General features: G+C 41.8%; 1 protein-coding gene across 6 annotated transcripts in view; it reads right to left on the bottom strand.

Annotated features, from left to right (window-relative positions):
• The window catches only part of HBP1 (HMG-box transcription factor 1), a 735,347-nt gene that overhangs the window by 615,780 nt on the left and 99,022 nt on the right, over positions 1 to 20,545 (bottom strand). For all 6 annotated transcript variants that reach the window (XM_069629135.1, XM_069629138.1, XM_069629136.1 and 3 more), the window contains one exon: positions 15,129 to 15,242. In XM_069629135.1, the coding sequence (XP_069485236.1) occupies positions 15,129 to 15,152 (24 nt within the window). In that variant the 5' untranslated portion in view covers positions 15,153 to 15,242. The remainder of the gene's footprint in view (positions 1 to 15,128; positions 15,243 to 20,545) is intronic.

Genomic DNA, 20,545 nt, shown 5'->3' with positions numbered 1-20,545 from the left:
TGCGCATGTTAACGCACTGCACAATGTAACTAGGTAGGTCAAACAGGATAAAAACACCAAGTGAATCGGTCATGATCCACTGTTTTAAACGATCTGTTATTTTTGAAAATATCAAAAGGGAGAGCGCTCTTACCCTTTGGTTCAAAATGTTGTGAAACAGACTTTCGTCCGTGATTGCTGGCGAAAGCAGAGAAGCGTGTTGATATAAACTCCATAGAAACTACGTCGGCTGCATACCTATCATGAAAATAGAAAAAGTACTGATTTCCTATTATGGTGCGTGCGGTCTGTATAGTAAAAGTGTGTTAAAGCCAACTCGGTTAGTAAGAACGATCATTACTTGGATATGTAAATAAGGAATAAGGTTATATTTATTGTTTTGTTCTAAATATTGTAAAAGGAAAAAAAGGTTTGACAGTCAATTACGGGATTTAAAAACTGTGGTTAAAAAGGAAATTTGTTTTTTTATTTGCGTGTAACCATGTTCGGCAGACTGCTCTACGTCCCTGCGCATTGTGCGTAATGTAATGGTCACATTTGATCTATAAGCATTCACTATGTGATACGAATGATGATCGCGTAAATGAAATTCTTGTTCGAGGACCATCTTAGTCTCACCTCTGGTAGGATTCGGTTCTGAAGCTCATTAGTGAGTGACAATTTTTGATAATGATAATAGGGATAGTGGCATGTAAATGGCTCTGACCATGCTCGCAAATATCTGCCATGCGCACCCAGCCCCACGCTTAACAAAGGCCGTTCCTGGAGTCTTTTCAAGAAGTTCATAGGTTATGCAAAATAATGAAAACTAAGGTCCCTTTGTGGTCTTGATTGTGGTCTTGATTTCAACTACCAATTCTATGACTTTCGTTGCAATAATCAGTAAAATGGGTTCATATAAAATGTTATATCAATACATTATACAGAAAACAAGCCTCAGATTGTGGAAGGTTGTTATAACCACCGATATTTCTAATCACAGATAAACACTCTGAAGAAGAAGAGAATCGCTGGCCAGTTTAGTTTGGAACCAGTAAATGCCAGTTCAAACTAATTTAAACACACATGAAGGGACTATAATGATCCATATGCATAATTGTGGCATTCTACCCCCATTCTAAGTGCTCCAATGTTTTCCCTGTACCGATTTGTTCTAAGCCCCTGATAAGGGCAGTATCCTTGAACCTCACTTGCATGCCTGGTGATATTCCGCAAGATCTTCATGACAGTCTGCTCTGCTCAAAGGCAGTGGCAAATGATAATGTTAGCTTATCTCAGACTAACATTTAAAATAGAGAGATCAAAGTTGCTCATTTATGAGCACTGAAGACATGACTGTACGCAGGAGGGTGGAAACCATGGCAGAAAAGGGTAGCTGAAGCACAAGGGGATAGTGTTGAAACCAAGATCAAACCATTTGCTCAAGAATAGAAAGTAGGACTAGGGTCCAGATATTCTGATTCCAAAGTTAGTAATGTGTACCTTACCCATATGTCCTGCCTATCCTAGCATTGCCCATTCCAACAGGTGTTCAGTTCATTTCTAAGCATTTCCACATTTGTCAAATAAGAAAACTGAAGTTGGGGGAGGGGATGCAGGAAGACTACTCAAGACTACTCAATCTCAGACAGGTGGGAGAACTCGGGTTAGAACCAGTCATTACCACGCATAAATCATAGGCGTTGCGTAAGTGACAACACAAAACCCTACCTCTCAATGACAAGAAAAGATCAAATAATAATTCACCTGATCAAGGGCCAGCATACATTTAACAAAGTATATTTGGAAGCTGATGCTACAGCATGCTTAGAAACTGCGATTGTGATGGACCCAATCACTCAACTACTAAAGTCAAAAATATGGTATTGTAATTTCCAAAGTTTTGCAGAGAATCTTGAATGATGTTAGAAAATGGGAGAGACTGACCTCGAGTGTGGGGGCCAAAGCGAACGATATAAAGATGATGCTGTTGCCAAAGGTTTTATATATAATCCAATAGCTTCCGCTACAATTCTCCAAAATGTTGTTGCAGAGAATTAATAAGGTTTTCAAAAATCTTTTGTGGGGATTGATAAACGTGCAAAAAATCCTAGATGTATTTTATTACGTAGCATCAAGGAGAAGGTTTTTGGCTACCCGGATCTTGTGAAATATCACAGAGGATTCCTACTTAAGAAGGCAGCTCACTATTTTTAATTATGTGGTGCTACGCAACCACTCTGGTTGTAATTGGAAAGAGAAATATGTAAGCTTTATGCACTGGATAATCTATGCTCAATGGAAAAACTGAGGAATGAAAATGAGACTGCTACCTTAGATTGCCACAAGAGCGGCTTTAGTGACATGGTTTGTGAAGAATGATCAGCCTCTATGGCTACATTATGATACGTCAATGTGGCATAAACCAGTGTTCCAAATTGAGAACAGATGTTTGCATTGGCGTAGCTGGATTGTGAGGGGTACCTTGGGGATGAGTGATATTCTGTGGATTGTGAACTTGGCGGAGTTCGTTGGTGCCTGGAGTGTGTGGATTGCTTGGAGCCGTTTCCAGTGCCGTGATAAACACTGTGGCTCCTTTAAGAGACTCACATTGGATTGAGCAAGAAGTCCTGCCTTCGTTTTTTTTTGTCCACCAACCAAATTCTTTCCCCATATATACGAGTAGGCACACGCACTCGCAAACGAGTACTCACACTCAGTACCGCTTGGCCGCTTGTGGATTGTGAACTTGTGGACTTGGCGCCGTTCGTTGGTGCCTGGAGTGTGTCGATTGCTTGAGGCCGTTTCCAGTGCCATGATGAACACTGTGGCTTCTTTAAGAGACTCACATTGGATTGAGCAAGAAGTAAGCAAGAGGCGGTTGTCCGTTGGCAACTCTGTGGCAACTCGATGGCAACTTGATTATTTGGCCGTGATCCAACAGTTTTTTTTTCTTTTTCACTTTCCTAGGTCCTGTCTTCGTTTTTGTCCACCAACCAAATTCTTTTCCCATATATATGAGTATGCACGCGCACCGCGTGCGCGCACTCGCAAACAAGTACTCGCACTAAGTACCGCTTAGCCGAGTGGCCGGCAGTCGGCGGGCTGCAAAACCAATTTTGATCAGGTGAAGACTGATATACTTGTTGTGTGTGCCAGAATGAATGTACGTGGAAGATTATATTCATTAAAATCCGACATGCCAAAGGCAGTCGGATTATGTAACACCTTGGAAAAAATGGCAAATAAGAAATTACATGTGACTCATAAATCGATTGTTCTCAATCCTTCACCTGTTTCGCTTCATGGTAGTGGTGGTGCTGTCTTTAAACCTCAAGGGCTGTCTACCCCAAAATCTACAAATACGGGTAGGATGCCAATTGCCAATGTAGCCACAAAGCGACCTAAATGCTGATTCATCAAAATATCAGTGCATACTGGGGAGCGCGGGAGGGCCTAGGGTTCCCCAAGTATTATCTGATAACACTATCTTAGCTTCTCCCTGTCCCATCCCGACCCGTAAATGGGGACATCAGTCCACCAGTCTACATACAACAGCCTCATCAATTGAAAGTATAAACAGGAGGTTTTATTGTATGCAAGTCAATGTGAATCTCCTATTTCTATTCTCAGCTCACAAAACAATCACAGAAATGTGTCTGTAATAGATTCTTCTTTTCAAGATCAATCTATATCTTCGGTATCCTTTATGCAGCCTAAACCGCGACGCGCAATAGTGAGAACTTTGGGTGAGAGTATAGAAACACAGACCCCGATGATTCAAACAGCGTTAACTGCTATCAATACCACTTCATTGACACTTTTTAAATTGTTCGAAACTATTGATGTAAACATTTCGAAACAAGCATCAAAAGTAGATTTTTTATCGAATTGGCTTCAAAATAAGAATAACTGACCTAAATGTTCTGACAAAATCCCTTTTCAAGTTGAAAGCATTAAGGTAAATGCGCCTTCAGCGGTGCAAACTGATTTGGGATCAGGTGCGATAGATAAGGTGATTCTGACTGCATTGCCGGTGATTAAGCATATAATCATGCCGCCAATGGACGGCATAAACTTATCGTTCTCTCAGGTGGCTAATGCATCTTGGACCAGTGTGCTGGATTCACCAGCAAAATGTGAAGAGATGGACTCTGGCCCACCGCGTCCACCGATGGGGGACGGACCAAGACACATTGGTGACACTCAATTAACAAAAAAAAGAAGGGTGTCCGAATTACGGTGAAAAAAGTCAAAGAACATGCCGTCTGTAAGAAACGCCAAAGCTTTCTAAATTCCTTCATTAAAAAAATGACTCTAATCAAAACTAAAACGAGTGATGCCTTAATTTGCAACAATCCAATAATAGAACAAGTGATCGTTGCTCCGCAGGCAGCTAAGTGCCTGGATACAGATGATACCATCTCCCGGCCGGCTCATGCGTCACTGGACGATTTGGTATGCAAGCTTAAACGTGCTGCCAATTTGAGTGCTCATATGGCCTTACACCATCAGAAAGCACCGGTGGCCGACATAAGACCTAATGAGGCGCTATGCGCAAGGGAGTTAATTAATGAAAGATCAGTAATGTTGACTGAACTGCGTGAAGCAGTTGATTCCTATTTGGACGAACGCATGCAAGGTGTGAATGTTAAACAAAACAAGAATGGGCCTAGAATGCAGTCTAAATCGGTATCTTGGCCTAGTATAGTAGCTGAGCGTTTGAGTTCACCAAGTAGAATAGACAACATCCCCCAAAGATCAATGCAGAACATTGCCTCTCAGAATGTTGAAAGTTTAAAGCATAGGCCTAAGGAATTTATTAACCACACTATTAACAGCAACATACCAAAATTGAGCTCCAGTGTGTCACGACATTCCCTCTCTCTACAGTCGGACTGTCATTCTCCAATTCTAAAATGACGGGCGGGTCCATATGACTCGATAATCTAAACAGACAAAGTGTTCTTAACATCTTTGGTGACGTTGTGGATCTTGAAGATTTAGTGTCTCACGACATTGCTCAGGTAGAATACCTATCAGACACTGTCACCTCAATAGTGAGATTGTGGATACCCTCGGGAGTAGTGTTAAACGCTATATGGAAAGCAAAAATGTCTTTGTTTGAAAAGGGATTTTTAATTGCTCAGGACCTAGAGCGTGTGGCATTGAGAGCAGAGACACATAAGTCACAAGACAAGATCTATGTGGGCTCTCGTAATGAGGACCATTCTGGGTTGGATTGGGCATCAAAAGTATAACCATTAATAGCCCCTCAGCCCACCTCCCCCATTTAGGGTGGCTAGTTGGAACTCACGAGGACATCGTCATCTGCAAGCCTCCATTAACAATTTGCAGAACAATATGACATAATTGCCTTACAAGAGACATGGTATACTGAGATTCCAACATGGGACAATTATGAGGTGGCCCTTCTGCCTGCAAGAGCGGGCCTGAGAGGCCGCCCCTCCTCGGGGCTTTTAGTAGCTTTACATTTAAATCATGGCCTTAAAATTGAAGCATGGGGGAATGTCAGTATTTATATACAACTGGTAAAAATAACATGTCCACAAGACGTTATTGCATTTGTAAACTTATATCGTAAGTCGGGGGGGGGGGGGGGGGGTTGACAGATGAAGCCTTTTACCAGGGTTTGACAAAACTATTGGATTTGATAACCATGACTGTGGGAATCACGGACACTATTTTGGTTGGGGATTTAAATCTAGATTGCCTATCCACCATTTATAAACAAAATGTTAAAGATGTATCTACTTGGTCCAATTTTATGAGTGACAAACTTTTGTATATTAAATGGAGCAGTAGAGGGTGATATGCCACCAAAACACACGTGGCACCGTAATTCGAGTAGAAGTACGATTGACTACATGTATGTAGATCAACAATTGTTTGATAAAATTTGCCTATTTGAAGTAATCCCTCAAACACAAAGTGACCACCATTTACTATCGCTGCATATCCATTGGCCAACAGAGAAATTGAATTGCGAGTGGATGAGGCAACAGGTAGTTACTAATAATACAAAAACTCGATTTAAATGGTCACAAAATAACCTGCTGAAACTCTCACAATCAGTTAACATGTTTTCAAATTCATATATGTTAATTCACTATACAGATCTATTGGAACCTTTTAAGAACCTTTTAAGAACACGATTGTCCCAGAACAAAGTAAGAGAGTTCATACTCACTGCTTTGACCCCGGAATTAAGCTGCGTAAAACTGAGTATCGCAAGAAAGAAGGTCAATATTGGCTACAAATTTAAACAACCCCATTCAAGCTTTGAGAACAGCCAAATGTAAATATCTTAATTGGATACGTGGCCGACGTTCTCTGTTCTTCCAACGTGACAGTGAACAAATGTTAAATGTCTTAGGCACCAAAAACTCTGCGGAGATTTGGAGACTCCTTAACCATCGAGTGGATTTAAACCAAGCATATGTCCAAACGAGTGCAGTACTGGAAGAGATGTGGATAGCTCACTACACAGCCTTGTATAAGGATACTGAATTTAAAGCAGATGAGTACATAAAACAAAACATCAAAATGGTCAATTGAATGCTCGCCAGCGATTCTGGAAGAGCTAATAAAAAAGCTAAGCTCTTCAAGAGCGGCGGGCCCTGATGGGTTACATAATGCTTTGTTTAAAGAGGACCCGAGATTTTGGGCAAATATCTCCTCTGTAATCTTCAAAGAAATTATGGTAAGATGTATGCTACCAGCATCTTGGAAAACATTGATTATTGTGCCCATATATAAAAAAGGCGATCGCACTGACCCGAAAAACTATTGCCCAATTGCGCTATCAGATGCGCCAGGTAAGCTTTTTGCTAAATTAATTCTATGTGAATTTGATGCTTGGACAAAATCACTTGGCCTGAGGAACCCAGAACAAACTGGGTTTGTGGCAGGATTAGGAACAAATGTTAATCTTTTATCACTTAATGCTATAAAAGCACACTGTCACATTACCAAGCAATCAGTATTCTTTGCCTTTGTGGATTTACACGCAGCTTTTGATTCCGTCTCCTGTGTCCTCCTCATGGCCAAGTTGAAAAGAGACAGGTGTCCATCAGCCCTACAGGACATTATTCATGCATTTCATATCAATTCTATCCACATTCGTCTCACATTGGAAGGATTATTATCCGCCCCAATTACGACAGGTCGTGGGCTTAAGCAAGGCTGTTTATTAGCATCAGTAATTTTTGACTACTTCAAACAAGATCTCCGATATTCCTTTTTAATGGGGAAAAAAATCACCAATCTAAATTATGCGGATGATACAGTTCTTATCTCCAAAACCCTGGTGGGTTTGCAAAATTTGCTTTGTCCATTCAACTCATATTTGGAGTCGAATCAATTAAATATCAATACAAACAAACCCAAATAGTGACATACTTAGCTAATAAGAATAAGCGGAACACATATATTTGGACTATAAATCAATCTATACTTGAGGTAGTCAATAAATATACTTATTTGGGCATGATCTTCGAGGGTGTAAGCAATCCAAAGGGCCAAGTGGAAAGCATGCAGCAGAAATTTAACACAGCTATATCACAAACAAAAATTCTATTGCATTGATATGGCAAATTTACGATAAAACCAGCTATCATCTTCTGGAATATGAAAGCTATTCCAACAATTTTATATGGCACGGAAACTCTACTGAGTTGGCAAATACCAAAATTGGACAGAATGGAAGCTAAATTTTGGAGGTCAGTGCTGTATTTGCCACAGTGCGTACCGGGGGGTGTCTGCGCTATGAATTGGGTTTGATTTCCCTTCATGCTCTTCACCTGTGGCGACTTTGTGCCTTATTTCGCAAGTGCTTGGTTGTAAGCCATCAGACAAATATGTTACAAGTGATTGCTAACTATATGTTCTCTTCAAGCGCAAATTTGCGAAAAGATGGGTAGAGAAAACTCTTATAAGTCTGGCTAATGCGAGTGTATACATTGACATGCTGGTGACAAACCTGGATAAATCTAAAGCTTTAATCTATCAGTATGATTTGATAACTACGAGAACGCTGTGCTTAAAGTATCGCCAGATATGTAAGTTCAGATTTTGGCATAAAAAAGTCAAAATGACAGAATCATAGCTCTTGAAGTCTCCATCTGTAGCATTCAGATCAGCATTCTTAAGAGTGCGCTTTGACTTATGGGCCACTAGTCAGTACAAGCCAGAAGGAATCAGATACCCCACAATGCAACTTTCTGTAGATTTTGCATCAATCCGGATGTAGTGGAATCATTGGACCATCTAGTATGCCATTTTCCAGCATTAAATGATGTAAGAGTAATACATTTCGCAAATGCAATTTCAATTTTAGAACATGTCGAACAGGAGTTACGTTGGTCTTTTTTCTTATGTTCTGATAAAAACATAATACAGATAGCGTTGGTAAAGTTTCTGGAATCATTGAATTTAGAAAACTATAACAGTCCTAGTAAAATAACAAGTATAGTGTAAATGTTGGTAGTTAATGCAAATAACGGACTGCTGTATTTCCAGTTAATGATAACACCCTATAAATTGCTATGTATGTTCTTTTTGGTGCTATAGAGGATACTAATAATGGACTGTTTTTATAATATGGTGATGATAACACAGAATGAAATGTTAAGTATATGTATATGCTTATTTTACACATTTTCTTGTATTTTATTCGGGTTTTTTTGTTTCTTCTTCTTTGATGTACATTTTTGTGTTGAAAAGCTGATTAATTTCAGCTAATACAATAAAAACAAAATAATAATAATAACATTGCTTTTGTTGAGAGTTGATGTGTGGCCAGCTGTACTGAGTTCCTTTCGGATGGTAGTCGCTGTATGCTAGTGGCAGAGGTGTTGAGGTATGTCAGGTGTTTCAGTCTGTACAGCTATATGCGATCCTAGACCGGATGTGCTTAGCCATAGCAGCATTCTATTGTGCATGGAGGCTTGGCTATGCCTATGGCCTGTGTCCACACTGGTGGTGTGAGATATACGTACCGTAAGCTTCGAGGTGTTCTGGTGGGGGGCGATCTTTGTCCAGTGCAGCAGAGGAAATTGGCCTAGCTTTGAGAGTCCATTACCATTGAGGCCTAGGTTTCATAATGCAGTAGGTTTTATCATACACTAAACAAAGATGGAGGCTACCCCTAGATTTGAGAATCCTGTATAGTGAGAGAGAGGCCTAGGTTTCACAATGCAGTAGGTTTTATCATATACTGAAACAAAGATGGAAGCTACCCCTAGATTTGAGAATCCTGTATAGTGGGAGAGAGGCCTAGGTTTCACAATGCAGAATTTTTCACCATACACTAAATGATGGAAGCTACCCCTAGATTTGAGAGTCCTGTATAGTGGGAGAGAGGCCTAGGTTTCACAATGCAGTAGTTTCACCATATACTAAACAATGATAGAAACTACCCCTAGATTTGAGAGTCCTGTATAGTGGGAGAGTGGCCTAGGTTTCACAATGCAGTAGGTTCACCATATGCTAAACAAAGATAGAGGCTACCCCTAAATTGAGGAGTCCTGTATAGTTGGAGAGGGACCTAGGTTTCACAATGCAGTATTTTTACCATATACCACACAATGATGGAAGCTACCCCTATTCAAGAATACTCAAAAAAGGGAGGAGGGTGGATTGGCCAGCCGTGTGTATGGAATGGTTGTGGCTGCATACAAAGGAAATGATTTATTAAGAGAAGAATGGAGCAGAGGAATCGGAAGTGAGATCGATGAGAGTGAATTGTCTCGCATGTGTGAAAACATCAAACTGTGTTCGCTGGGGTTAACAGAGAGATTGAGTCAGATTAAGATCTTGAACCGTGTTTTTTGGACGCCAGAGCGATTGCAAAAGAGAGGTATGAGTGATAATTCAGACAGTTGGGCCTGTGTACAGAAACCCGGGAGCCTAGAACATATGTTATGGGACTGCACCTGTGTTCAAGGTTTTTGGTCAGAATATGATGGCATCTGTGTGAAGGTTATAGGAGAGGGACTACAATATGATTTCAAAACTCTGATATTGGGTAGTGATTTGATGTTAGACGAGCTAACTACAAGTCAGAAAAAATGGATTTTCAGAAGTGCAATGATAGGCAAAAAAACAATTTTGAGAGGGTGGAAGACAGCAGACGATGTTGACATTGCAGTGTGGCTTGGAGAGATGCATAATCTGGCTGATATTGAAAGAGTTCTCTACCGCAGGAAAAAGAAGGTGACACTGTTTGAAAAGATTTGGGGTAAATTTCTTACTTTATATGAGCTGAAAGAATACAGATGTGAACTTTGGGGGGGATGGATTTGATTTTATTGTATTATGGATAAATTGTATTGAATGTATATGTTTGTTTAATGTATAGCACTTTGTATATAGTTCAAAATAAAATACAATTTTCAGATGGAAGCTACCCCTAGATTTGATAGTCCTGTATAGCGGGAGAGAGGCCTGGCTTTCACTATATACTAAACAATGATGGAAGCTACCCCTAGTTTTGAGATTTGAGGCCTAGGTTTCACAACGCAGTAGGTTCACCATATGCTAAACAGAGATGGAGGCTAGTAATCATAATGCTAAAAAGTGTGGTGCAGGCTAACATTAACAGTACCATCACAGTGTGGAGCCTTCTAGATATGAATCGGGTCAATCCGAACAATTGGTAAGGCACATGCTAGCAATCACCATACTATCACAATGTAGGTAAGTTTGCTAAGTGGTAGGGGTTCCAGGGTAGAGTGAATGCTCTATACTTCATCCTGACCACTCCTACCTTGATTGTAGCTGCTGGTTGACGGCAGGCCACTGGCTTCCCCTGCTGACACCTGCAGACACAGTTTGGAGCCGCCAATGTACGAGCCGCCCTATGCCTTGGGGCCCTTAGCCACAGGGGCTGCACAGGCAGAGAGCTGCCCTGGGAAGGTCGGTTAAGATCATCAATAGAGCCAGTCAGGGGACAGGGTGGGCTGGGAGGCGGGAGAAGGGATAAGGAAGCGGGATGGGTCTGGGGAAGGCGAGGACAGCAAACAGGGCTTGGGGCCAGAATACTTTACCGAATTCTGCTAACCAGGGCCCAAGAGGGTCGGGGGGGTGAGGGGGTACACTCACCTGCATCTCCAGATCGAACAGAGGAGAGCATGGTGCAAAGCAGGCCAGTAGGCCAAACGCAATGGGGGTGTGGGGTGTAGGAGAGGACCCCCAGACCCTACCATTTAAATCATAAGGGGTCATAAATCATGGACAAAATGATATGTTTGCATTGTATGTGGAAGTTACACTTGGGGAACCCTATGCACTAGCTCTTTGTTCCACAGTGGTAGCTCCTGGTCAATGCCGGATAGCGCTTATCCAATATTAATTTCGAGCCCTGAAATATACTGAATGGATACATTGTTATAAATAAATAAATGTAAAAAAAAAAAAAAAAGTTATCCACGGAAGAGGGACCGGTAACCTAGGTTTGGTGGTGCGGTCACAGAATGGGAAGCAGCACGCACGCCAGAGCTTCCCAGGTGAATGGAAACTGAACGAGAGCACTTGCCTGTGATACTGTTGTGAAGAGTCTCCTGTCAGTTGAGCTCCAAGACTCTTCAGATTCCTGGCCGCAAAGGGGCACCTACTTCGGGATCTGGCGATACAGTCATGGTCGGGAGCTTCATAGAGAAAAGGCCTTGTAGCAGGAGCTATGAGCCAGTTAGCCCCACCGGATCTGGAGAAACAAGTCCTGCAGAGGGTTCATTCTGGTCTTCGTTGGACAGACAGAGCTGGTAGATTCTAAGGAATGTCAAAGGGTCCTGGTGCACAGCTTTAGTCCTTCACGTAGCAGGCCTTACAGAGTGCAGGCTCGGCGTTCCAGCCGTAATGTGAGTGGCCTCCTCGGACACGCACAGAGGAGCACATGATGGTCATGAGGCAAACAAATGCAATCTCCATTTTGATGAATCTAGGAGGGTGACCAAAAGGACCCAGCCAGGTAAAATAGAATTGACACAGTGTGACTATTTTACACAGACAAAGAAGCCACCACTAGCCTGACACCTTGACCAATACAGAGAGGGAACTCTTTCTTGAAGACTTTGCCTTACCTTTGCGGTCCCCACGACTTAAGAGTAATATGGATTTTGAAGACAGAGCACAAAAGTACAGAGCTACACTTTGCCAGGCTTAATATTATGCCTGACTAGGGGAAAGACAAATGTGCAGGGGTCTAGAGCAAATCAACCAAAAAGATCTATATCACTGCCCTTCACGTAAAATAAAATCAGACAGGTTTTGCAAAAATCACTGTTACACTAGATTAGGAATAAGGCAATCAAGCAGAATTTGCAAAATGGATGTGCAAGAGAACAGTAATAGTTACAAATCGGACACCTCACACATTGTATTCCCTAAGTATTCAACCAAGTCGCATGCTCAGACATAGCCTGCCCTAAACGGTACTCTTCATATGCAAGTCAGACTGCCTTTATTATTGTAGTTGTATAGTGTTTATTGAATTCTCTCAACCACCTTATCTACATTAAATTCAATAATTCACGGATGTGTACCCCTACATCTCTCACCACAACTGGCGACCATCTGCAATTCCATGACAACAAAATTCACCTATCACATGTGATTGAGAGAGGGAATATTCAGCCTAACCCCAATTGATTTTATGTCCTGACAATTTCCCTACATCCTCAAACAGACTTGAGTAGTGAGATGCAATCTCCTGTATTAGAGAGGAGCGCCATTATATTAGCAGCATATTTTAATATCTTAATCTCTTGATCACCCACATGAATCCCACGTATTCTCCTGTTCTGCCGAACCTAAGCTGCTAATGGTTGTAAGGCTAAATTAAACAAATATGGTGATAATGGTCATCCCTGCCTTATGCCTCACGACAGCGGGAACGAATCCGATATTATACCATTGGCTTGGACTTTTGCCGATATATTCCAATGTAAGCAGTTTACGGCCTTCATAAACACCGGGCCCAATCCCATTCTACGTAATGTATATTCCAAACCCTCCAATCCCTCCAATTCACTTGATCAAATGCCTTCTCTGCATCAATAAAAGCCAACGCAGATCGACATCACTTTGACATAAACCCACAGTACATCCAGAAATGCCCTAATGTTATCATAACCATACATACCTGACATAAAGCCCACCTGAAATTCTCAGTCAGCCCCGCCGATATAATTAATAAGTCTATTAGCCAATCTTTTAGTAAAGAGTTTAACATCTGCATTTAAAAACGAAATTGGCCTGTAGTTACCACATTGTCTATTGTCCTTACCCAGTTTTGGAATCCGTGTGATTAAGGCTTCCTTCATTGTCTAGCACATTGGTCCAGTTAAATAAAGTGATTAAACAGGTCACATAAAACAATTGGACTGCAAAATATTTACAAAATTCGGTCGATAGACCGTCATGAACCGGCAATTTCCCAGCATTAAGTTGCTTAATAGCAGCGAGGACCTCAGTAATGTCAATTGCTGCATCAATCTTTCCTTCAGCAGATGGGATTAGGAGTTCAATTTTGTTGAAAAAGGTGTCCAGATCTATATGGCTCGGAAAATTATCTTCTTTATACAATAGTGCATAGAATGATCAAAAACAGTCACAAATATCAACATGTTTCCATCTGGAGCCTCTATACATCTAATACAAGCTCTTTCAACAATCCCTCTAAATTTGTTAGCCAATAACCTCCCACATTTGTCACCAGCCTCCCTGAATGTTTGTTTCACTAAGAAAATCCCTTTCTCAGCCAGTATATCCATCTTATTTTCTGAAGTATCTTTGACTCTCTTCAATTCTAATCAGACATGTTTTGAGTTCGATACAGCATATCTCTGTTGCAGATGTTTGAGACTATCTTCTAACAATTTCAACTCCTTCAGCCCTACCTTCCTGTATGAAATGATCTGCTAATCAATTCCTCTCTCACTACTGCTTTAAAACAAAACAATCCCAAACCACAAGTATATCAGTTGCATCGTTATTCTCATTTAAATACATTTCAATAAAAGTTCCCATATCTACAAGATGCAACTGTAAATCAATCAGCACATTACCTGAAATCTCACTCTCCCTTATTTCATTACAAACAGTTTGACTAATTAGCCTATCTGAAACTAACAAATAGTTGATACATGAATACAAATTGTACACAGGCAAGTAAAATGTAAATGCCCTCCCTGTTGGGTGTGTTATCCTCCAAATGTCAACTAGATCACTCCTCTTTAAAGTACTTTCTTTGGCTATTCTTCATTATCCGTTCTACTTTGGGTTCCTCAGAAGCCAGATTCTGTGCCGAAGATGACTTGGGAATCCTACATCCCAAGCAACGGCAGCCAGTCTCTCGTTTCTGATCCTCTAGAATCTCCTAATCTGAAGTAAATTCACTTCCAAAGCTCCAAGGGCCCCATCTGCATGAGGGTGGCATTGCTGGAGCTCTCACTGGTCGCTGAACACCCTCTGTGTGTTATAAAGAGACTGACGATGACATGGGAGTTTCTTAAACTCTGAGGTGACATGCAATATCCCTTTCGCATACACTAGAGGGTACTTTCCTCCTTATAATACATAGCCGCACTGTCATCCTGTTTAGAAACGGTCTCTTGCATGGTCTTATGCAAGAGCTCTTCTTGACACACCATCAATGTGGAATTTATATGGATTAAAAACATAGTAACATGAAACCTGAAATAGCTTACAAAAACATTAAGCAGTTTAATGGAATGCATTTAAAAGTCCATTTGTAGCATAAAATAACCAAATCAGATGCAGATAGTCTTACTCTGCTGTGCTAAACTCAAGCAGTGCACAAAATAAACATACTACCATAAACGGTTCTACACAATGAATGGCTGTAAAGTGCCACAGAAAGACATTTTAGAAGGAAGGAATCTGAAATGCTAGACGCTGTTAAGGGCTACACTGGCAGCTATCACCTATAGTAACCCCATATCTTAAATGTAATAAGGTATTACTGTTACAATAGTGATGTCATTTTCATATTACAGGTACATAATGGTGTTACAAAAATAGTGACAGGCATTTATACATATATTGCAGGCTGCCATGTATTATAAAATATAGATAAATAGGTAAGACAGCTAGACCAAATGTCCTACCTTCAAATTGTTCTGCTGATCCATTTTGGTGGGCACAGATTAGAAGATTGGTGACAAAGGCCATAATTTTAACCGGATCCAGTCCCGTTTCCTGCCATCAGGTTGCATCAGTGCCTGCATACAAAAACGGAGACCCTAATAAACTGAGGGTTTGGCTGCTTAGAATTTAAAAGGTAACAGAGATCTGCACTAAGTGAATATTACATCACTGGGGGATTGTGCAACAGCAGTCACTCCTTGAAAATCTAGCTGCTTATTTAGTCCCATATCAAGTCCTTGAGCTTTTGTTGAAAACGTATACTAAAATAAAAACAGGAAATTTTAGTTCCCAGATTTTAGATCACAGTTCAGCATTTGAATCATTGAATAGTTATGTTTGAGTAAATTAGACAGCCCTTACATATATTAAAGATTGTGAATATTAAAAGATTGGGTACATTTGTAGTTAGATGTGGTTCTATAGGCAGACAGCTAAGAGCAATGAAGCAGGGATGCTGAAGAGCATCACTGCTCCAATAATGAAATGTTAGTCATGCGACAAACATACCCCTTCCTCATCCCCTTTTCCTGATACTTCCATACTTGTTGTATGAAGGGCCCAAATGACACCAGAGTTGTTTTCATGCAAAAGTGTCTCATAAAAGTAAAGCGAGGATGCATTTGCGGTAACCGCAAACGAGGCACCACCTGACATGCCCCCCTACGATCTACCTGTCTTTTTCCATACGGAATGCAGACATAATATCATGGGTGGTGGTCCTAACCCTCTCTTAATTGAAAGGATTTTTCAAAACTACCTGCCTAAACAGAGTATCTGCGCTGGAACTGAAATTCAGGGTGAAGTATCTGTAGAACACAGAAGGGGATGACCAAATAGCAGATTTGCAGATCACATCAAAAAGTTAAAGCCAGAGATGCTGCTTAAGAGAGTTGTGCATGCACATAGAGCCGCTTTCGAAGGAGTGTGCATTAGGGAGATTCATCCATTAAGCAGTGTAAGAAAAGCTTCATTAGTGAATTAAAAGGTTGTCTACCAAGGGAATCAAACCGGTCCCAAAGGCAAAGTAGTAGGCAGTCTGGCATCACCACTAAGAGGGGTTGCACTAGTATCACACATTAATTATGAAGAGGGTTTTTAAACGAACAGACTAATGGATTTGATTGGACTGTGAGTTGTGAGTTGAGAACAGAAGTGCTTGGTTATTTTATACACGCATTTAGTAGGCACATAATCAGTATGATTCCCATTTAGACACATGTGGTTCATATTGGACGGCACTTGTCAAGTTAGGAAGTGTTGCTTATTTCATACACAGGCTGTTACAGAGTATGTCAAATGCTCATTACGTGATGCGGTCATGTCACCATAACGGGAACATGCAATGCTGCAATGTGCTCTATGCACATTTGATTAATACAAGTACTGTATGCACAGAAGCATTCTGATCATATCTAGATATCTGTGGTTTATATCGGACAGCACTTTGGATAGGTATGTAGTTGCTCATTTTGTACCCGGCTGCTTACAGTGGACGTCACTTTTCCATCACGTTAGTATGTGATGAGGTCACAAGCTATTTATTTTTTCTAAACAAAATGGCGCCACCACGCTGAACACCGACCGACTTTTTGAAGTTCTTGTGGGGATCTATCTTTGATACTAGGTAAGCCGATACAGCGGACACATGTACAGTTACATAAAAGGCAAGAAAATCATGGGATTTAGGAATATATTGGTGACACTGGGAGTATGAAGCTCATTAGCGAATAGTACCTTAGTTAGGGATGATGGATAGAGATGATGGATGGACTTTTGATGGCAATCAAACTGAAGTAATGTTTCTCCCAGGATACAACTATAGTATTCAGTAAGGAGAATTTTGGAGGTAATAAATGTGGATTGGCTGTGGACACGATTTTTGTTTGATTTTGTCGTTATGCATATAAGCATTGTCTTTAGGCAACTGTTGGATTCAAAAGAATACCCACAATGCTTTAAATGGGACAAACTGATTAAGATTTATACAGAGGTTAGTCATGGCACATTTTACTGTCACTTGTTCATGTTCCTCGTACCATTGTGTCAATGTTACTAATGATTTTTATGTCTCATTTTCTTTTTTTCTTTCCCTGTTTTTTAAATATTGGTGCATTGGATAGACAACTAATTTGTTATGTGCATATCCCGATCCCTCACCACCCTCAAGTTAACTCTGAATGGAAATTAGAGACTGAGACTGAGCATATGCCTTGAGAAAACCCCCAGCGGGACGAAACTGATGGCCATGCAGTTGCCAACTTTCACTTTGGCATATCTAATGCTTTCAAAATTTGGGCTACTTGTGATATAGCATATCGTATGCTTTATGTGACATATTTTGGGGCAACTTTCATTCTAGCATATCCAATGCTTTCAACATTTGGGCTACTTGTGATATAGCATATCGTATGCTTTAGGTGACTTATATTTTGTGATTTCGTATATTTTATGCTCCAAGTATGTGGTTTCTAGCATATCATGCTTTAGCTTATGCGTTCGATTTTACTAAGATACACAATTAACGTTATAAAGAGACAATACTTTCATTTGAATTTGTCTTTTTGTTGCTGAGTAATTTCTCAAATTAAAGCTATAAATATCATCATTAACTATGATTTTGACTTTCAATTGAGGAGTGCTTGTCTGTGACATTTTTATTAATCGTTTACAATGTACTTAGCCTGCAGTTGTAGGTTAACTCTGTGAAGGCAGCAGCCCTCTCTTGTAATAAAATAGCATATTCTACCATTGGTAAATTGGTGCATCCCATATTAAATCTGACACCCATTTAATCTGACAAATTCGGTCTTTTTATATAAATGTAAGCAGATAGGGGGGTCACTGCCTTCCTGAATAAACATGGATGAGGACTTTGAGGCTCTATATGCTCCCATAGGGAGTACAGAGCATGCATTTAGGAGCACAGGAAACACTTAGACTCTGCAATTTAACAAATGTGTCCCAATACTCGTGACGGGGTGCCATGAGGAAATATGAACAACATAAAATATCTAGAGGTGTTCGGATATGTATTATGCCATATTTTGGTAATACAGCAGATACAGAACTTGCTGATGAATGGGAATGCAATCTGGGCACTAGTTCAAGGAACATGATAGAATGGATTATTCAGATCGGCCACCAGGGGGCATAGAGATGTGCAGACACTCCTGTGTTCCTTCCCTCCGGCAGGGCACAAACGGGAGATAAGCCATCCCATTTAGCCCACAGAAGACAACGCTGACCCTACCTCGACCCGGCTGAAATATTAGGTAACGTGGAGGTGCAAAAACGTACTGTGAGATCCCCAGAAAACCGAGGAAAATTCGTTGAGAAGCTGCAGCGGTGAAGGAGACTTCTCCGTGCCATGCCACGGCTCCAGCCAGCAACAAGGTAGAGCCGCTGTGGAACCACAGAACCACTTGGAGAGCATCACACAGAGGGAGACTTGTCTATGAAGGGATCTCGTGACTCGTTATCCATCCGTCCCATGTTAGGAAACAGGGAGAGCGGGAAGCCAGAGGACACATACAAGGAGCATTGGCACCGGTGGCAGAGGTGAGTACATTGACCCCACCCTGCCCAAACAGCTCCAAGGGTGGCAGAGGCCCAGGGAGAGGCCTGGGAGACATGTGCCCCCCCCCCTGTCATCTACACATCCTATGGAGGGGTGAGCACTTCCCCACTAACCAGCATAAGCCAGATTCAGCAGCTGCCAGAACCCACCAACGCCCTTCCGTTGGGAGGCCCATCGAAATCCCAGCACACACCAAGGAGTGGTAGGGGGGAGAGTGCGAGCCACGCCGGGAAGACTCCGCGGAGCAGAGTCCCGTTCTTCCGCCAGTGTCCTGGTCCAGGGAGCGCAGCAAAGACACAGAAAGGCCTTATACAGCCGCATAGGATACACCCACCCTCAGGCTCCATTTGATGAACCAGCAGTTTAAGGACAGCAAGCAACAGGCCCCAAAGTGCCCCAAAATCAAGGAAATAAATATTTAATAACCAGAACAAGAAAAAAACCAAACCCTCGCAGTCGCTGCTCATGTGCGACCTCTATAACCCAGGAAGAGTGGGGCCCACCCGGACAGAGGGGATTGGGCACCCCCTTGTTTTCAAAGCCCACGACAACACCAGCTTCATGCAGTGAAGAGAGAAACCCACGGCAAGAGAGAGGCCTGATGTCCTCTAACCTAATACACCTATTTGAGGTGTGAACCACACAATAAAAAACGAGGAGGCACAGGCCCCCCCACGACAGCAAAGGCGCAGTCTGAGTGACCAGACCTTCCCTACCCTAACACATCCATCTAAGGAGCTAAGAACACAACGAAGAACCTAAGGAAGAACACAATTGTGCGGAGCGTCGGGGAGGGGGGGTAAGCTCCCCTCGGCCAGTGAAGGCTCAGTGAACCAAGAAGTTAATCCAAGAAGCAAATCCCTTTCTCATCCCATGAGCTGGGCGGCCACGCTCCAGGAGTTTAAGATCACTCCAACCTCCAAACCTCTGCAAGCCCAGTCGCCCCCGGGGAAGTCGGCCATGGTGGACGACGTGTCATCAATGAAAAGGGACATGGCAGCAATACTGGAAGAACTAAAAGGCTTCAGGTCTGACATCACCCATAGGCTGGACAGACTAGATTAGATAAAAAAGTAGAGGATTTGGAGGAGAGACTTCAGGGGTTAAAGGCCAACCAGTCATCAGTTGATGTCCTGGAAACCCAGCTTGATATGAGGATCTCAGAGTTAGAAAGAAGGGAAGCAGAAAGTGCCCTAAAAATTGTTGATTTTGAGACTAGGGAGCTCCGCATTAACCTCTGCTTTTTTGGACTTCCCGAGAAGGAGGAAGAAACACAAAGAGGCATTGTGCAAGCAATCAACGGAATCATTAAAAAACTTGAACGATGAGAACACCACAGAACCCACCATAGACAGAGCCCACAGAGCAGGGGGAGGAACCCAAGGCCGTTTTAGCAAGGTTCCACTACTACCCCGAAAAAAAAAAAAAAAAATTCTGGAAAATGCCAGGGCAATGGGCCCAATAGACTGGGGAGAATCCAGGATCACCATCTACTAGGATCTGTCCTCATTCACGCTGTCTAGATGTCGACTTTCTGCCCCATTGACAAAATGGCTCAACTCGAAAGGCACCCTCTACAGATGGGGTTTCCCATTCTCGATTAATTTCATGTGGGGTACAAGTATAGTTTGACTACTTAAGATGACATTGCTAGGGTCTCACAAGACTTAATGGGAGACCCTACACAGACCGTAGGCTCCTCGGAAGCGCAGGAGGGACGAGCAAGAAACCTAAAGGCTGACAGGACCAACAACAGGCAACTGATTAGGGGATTCCGTAAATTCAAGAAGTTGAATCCTC

Source organism: Ambystoma mexicanum, chromosome 12, assembly GCF_040938575.1.
Source record: "Ambystoma mexicanum isolate Mex_15411 chromosome 12, UKY_AmexF1_1, whole genome shotgun sequence".
Taxonomy (NCBI): Eukaryota; Metazoa; Chordata; class Amphibia; order Caudata; family Ambystomatidae; genus Ambystoma; species Ambystoma mexicanum.
The sequence above is the reverse complement of the archived record's forward strand: the minus strand, read 5'-3'. Positions and strand labels throughout refer to the sequence as shown.